The sequence below is a fragment of the Cherax quadricarinatus genome, chromosome 16, assembly GCF_038502225.1.
Source record: "Cherax quadricarinatus isolate ZL_2023a chromosome 16, ASM3850222v1, whole genome shotgun sequence".
In the NCBI taxonomy this organism is placed as follows: domain Eukaryota; kingdom Metazoa; phylum Arthropoda; class Malacostraca; order Decapoda; family Parastacidae; genus Cherax; species Cherax quadricarinatus.
In genome coordinates, this window is record NC_091307.1 from 51830602 (window position 1) to 51834765 (window position 4164).

A 4164-nucleotide genomic window follows, 5' to 3' on the forward strand; every position below is an offset into this window, starting at 1 on the left:
TTATTTTCTCTCAGTTTTCACACAAAAAGACACTAATAATATCCCAATAATTAGTTTTTATAGTGGGCCTGAAGAAGATAAATTATGTAATATCACAGTCTCTAGCGATATATGTGTCAAATAAGTACTGACTGAAGCAAAATAAATCATCTGGCCCTGATGAGGTTTTTTCAAGGGTTCTTAAGGAGTGTAAAATGGAACTTTGTAAACCATTGACTAATATTTTTATTATATCTCTTCAAACAGGTGTAGTGTCTGATATGTGGAAGATGGCCAATATAATTCCTATTTTTAAAGCAGGAGACAAGTCGTTACCATCAAATTACCGCCCAGTAAGCATGCCCTCAATTGTAGGCACATTATTAGAGTCAATTAGAGCTAATATTATAAGAAACCATCTTGATAAGCATAATTTGATTAATGATACTCAGCATGGATTCACGAGAGGCCGTTCCTGCCTAACTGATTTATTAACCTTCTTCAGTAGAGCTTTTGAGGCTGTTGATCATGATAAAGAATTCGATATTGTTTATTTGGATTTTAGTAAAGCTTTTGATAGAGACTGTTAAAGAAAGTGGTAGTTCAAGGTCTTGGGGGAAAAGAGCTGTCATGGATCGAGTCATGGCTCACGAACAGAAAGCAGAAAGTGTGCATAAATGGGGTTAAATCTGAGTGGGGATCAGTAACAAGTGGCGTTCCCCCAGGGATCAGTTTTAGGCCCGTTGTTATTTATAATATGTATATATATATAAATGACCTTGACGAGGGAATTATTAGTGATATGAGCAAATTCGCTTATGACACGAAAATAGATAGGATGATTATATGTAGATGTCACGGAACTTCAGGAGGATTTAGACAAACTCAATTCCTGTAGATGAATGGTTCAGAGAACAAATTGATAAATTAGACACATGTGCAACACTTGGGTATCTTTAATGAGGAAACGTTTCGCCACACAGTGGCTTCATCATTCCAGTTTAGAAGGATATGTTATATATCTCTAGACTGTTGCATCTGGGCGCCTCTGCAAAAACAGTGATTATGTATGAGTGAGGTGAAGGCGTTGAATGATGAAAGTATTTTCTTTTTGGGGAATTTCTTTCTCTTTGAGTCACCCTGCCTCGGTGAGAGACGGCCGACTTGTTGAAATATATATATATATATATATATATATATATATATATATATATATATATATATATATATATATATATATATATATATATATATATATATATATATATATATATATATATATATATATATATAAATACATGCTCAGCGTCAACTTTATTAAGTACACCAGTACACCTGCTCGTTAACACAAATATCTTATCAGCTAATCATAAGGCAACATGTCAGAGCCTAAAAGCAGGAAGACAGGTCCAAGAGGTTCACTTGTTGTTCAGATCTTCGTCAAGGATTACAACATTCAGATTTTGCTTTGTTCTAAACAGAGTTTTATCAAGTTATTGCATATGTTTGAAGCCAAATGTATTCAGTTCAGAGTATTGTTCCTCTGTTCAGAGTATTGTTCCTCTGTTCAGAGTATTGTTCCACTGTTCAGTGTACTGTTTCACCATAGTAAAGGGCAAGGCTTGCCTACAGAAACTAGTAGTAGAATCTATCACAGGAATAAGAAGAAGCTGGAAACTTTCAATGGGATACATAAGCGATGAGTTATTGATTCAAAGACTTGTATCTCTCCTTCAGTTATTTCGATGAAATCTCTTTACCCAGCCTTTTCCTGGCGCTTTTTGAGTTCTTACAAATATCGCACTAATATTAGAGGAAAGGAGATTATAGAATGGAAGAGTAGCCATTAAATTAATTAATGTGAAAACGTCTAAGTTTTTCCTTCAGTCCTCTGATAACTGATAAGTTCACCGTGTTCGTTGCGCACAATGGTTCCATTACATCAGATGAATCAACCTGCAACACGATTTTCCTTGAATGCAAAAAACATACTGAAACCTCTGAGATCCTCCAAAGGATTAACTGGAAAACAATCCATGGGTCCTATATGATCACCTGGTATGTAAGTTATGGTCATTATAATCAACTGGAAAGAAGAGCTATGGTCATCATTAGGATAAACGAATAAAAAAAGTTAGGATCTTCCACAGAAACAATTGGTAAGCAAAGTATGGTCATCCATAGCATCAACTAGCATAAAAGCTATGACCTTTAATAATATCAGGTGATCATCCATAGGATCAAAGTGTAAAACAACTATGCTCCTCCGTAGGATTATCTTGCAGTCAAGTTATAGTCTTCACAAGATCAACTGTAAGCAAGCTGTTGTTTGGAGTCAAACTTTCCTCCTCCATAGGATTAACTGAATCAATCTGTCAGTAAGTTGTGGTCCTTAATGGATCAAGTAGCAAGCAAGTTCTGGTCTTTCATACTATCAAGGACCACCACACTCTTGTCCGTGTCAGTAGAAGCTGTCATCTGTACCTCACAAACACTCTTCCTGCCGTGTTGCTGCCATAGTACCAACAACACCGGTGAATGAAGTACGATATGACGAATATCTCATGCATGATAATACCACTTTGTACACACATAGTGTTTAAATATGAGGACATACATTGTAAGAACATGCAAGAAAGTAGCTGACTTTATCATTAAACAAAGTTATCTAAAGCTGCGTCTCCATCATGTGGGTTGGCTACCAACACTGAGTCAAAATCTCTCATATCACCTTTGATCAAAATGTTTAATTCCAAATAATAATATTATCATTAAGAAAGCTGTAAGAAGCAATAAGTCGAAAACTAATTCATCGTTACTGATAAATTAAGATGACAGTTGATGGAAAGTTTGGGCACAAACATGTTAGTCTCAACATACCGTTTTTAATGTTGAGGACTAGAAGAAAAAGTAGGATTCTTGGTACATCTACGGCGTCCATGACTTGCGAAGAACACTTAACTAAGTTAAGATGCAACAACCACCAGGCACAACTTAAAGTATCGGTATTCACAATTGATATATGGAAATTTATTCACTAATTTACGTTTATAAAGTGCCATTGTATTGGGGAAGGCATCATGTATAACGAACGCATTTTAAATAAGAAAACTGCTAGTACTTAATATAGAGTAAATAAGTAAGAACACATGTCAGTGTTGGAGGGAGAGACTGAGAGCCTCCTCCTCCACCGGCGTCCAGCTGAAGACTGCCAGGAGAGAGGCACTCAGCTTCCCTCACTCAAACACTGCCACATAAACTGCATAAATTTCCTTAGTACTCAACATCAGTTATAATTAAAAGTGAATGTCAATCATTACTAATTTGATATAAAAAAATATTTTTTTTTTCACTTACTATAACACTCCATCCAAAAAAAAACAAGAAAAGAAAAAAGATTTGTTTAAGGATTTGGTGAAGTCTACGCTAGTCATACGCCAGACAGAGGAGCGGGGACGCTGTTGCTATAGTAACCGATGTTTGAGGGTACACCAGGCAGTTGTGCAAGAAAGGTATAAAATACCGACAATATGAAAGTTAAGACACATGTGCAACATCTGGATATCTTTATTGTAGACGTTTCGCCATCCAGTGGCTTTATCAATACAGATTCTAGGACATAATAGGAAGACAGTAGAACTATATGCAAAAGATGAGGTAATCAGTCCCTCGGCCTTGGAGTTAGTGTTCACAGCATCGTGGTGGAGGAGAATCTGGAGCAAAGGCAAGAAGATTGGCGGTTATATAGGCGTCAGTGGATAGGGACGGGCAGCAGACGAGGGCAGTCACTGGTAGGCGGGATTCCCCAGTGGAAGTAGGTCCATCCCAAAGAGATGGGTTAGTTGCAGCAGCCGTGAAGAAGGTCCTGTAGATGTCCTCTGACATCTGCAACTAACCCATCTCTTTGGGAAGGACCTACTTCCACTGGGGAATCCCGCCTACCAGTGACTGCCCTCGTCTGCTGCCCGTCCCTATCCACTGACGCGTACATAACCGCCAGTCTTCTTGCCTTTGCTCCAGATTCTCCTCCACCACGATGCTGTGAACACTAACTCCAAGGCCGAGGGACTGATTACCTCATCTTTTGTATATAGTTCTACTGTCTTCCTATTATGTCCTAGAATTTGTATTGATAAAGCCACTGGATGGCGAAACGTCTACAATAAAGATATCCAGATGTTGCAC

General features: G+C 37.7%; 1 protein-coding gene across 1 annotated transcript in view; it reads right to left on the reverse strand.

Annotated features, from left to right (window-relative positions):
* LOC128688821 (uncharacterized) overlaps window positions 1-3068 on the reverse strand; it is a 111624-nt gene extending 108556 nt beyond the window's left edge. Inside the window, exon 1 of the mRNA XM_070085573.1 lies at window positions 2860-3068. Within this exon, the coding sequence (XP_069941674.1) occupies window positions 2860-2920 (61 nt within the window). The 5' untranslated portion in view covers window positions 2921-3068. The remainder of the gene's footprint in view (window positions 1-2859) is intronic.
* Window positions 3069-4164: the final 1096 nt, after the last annotated feature.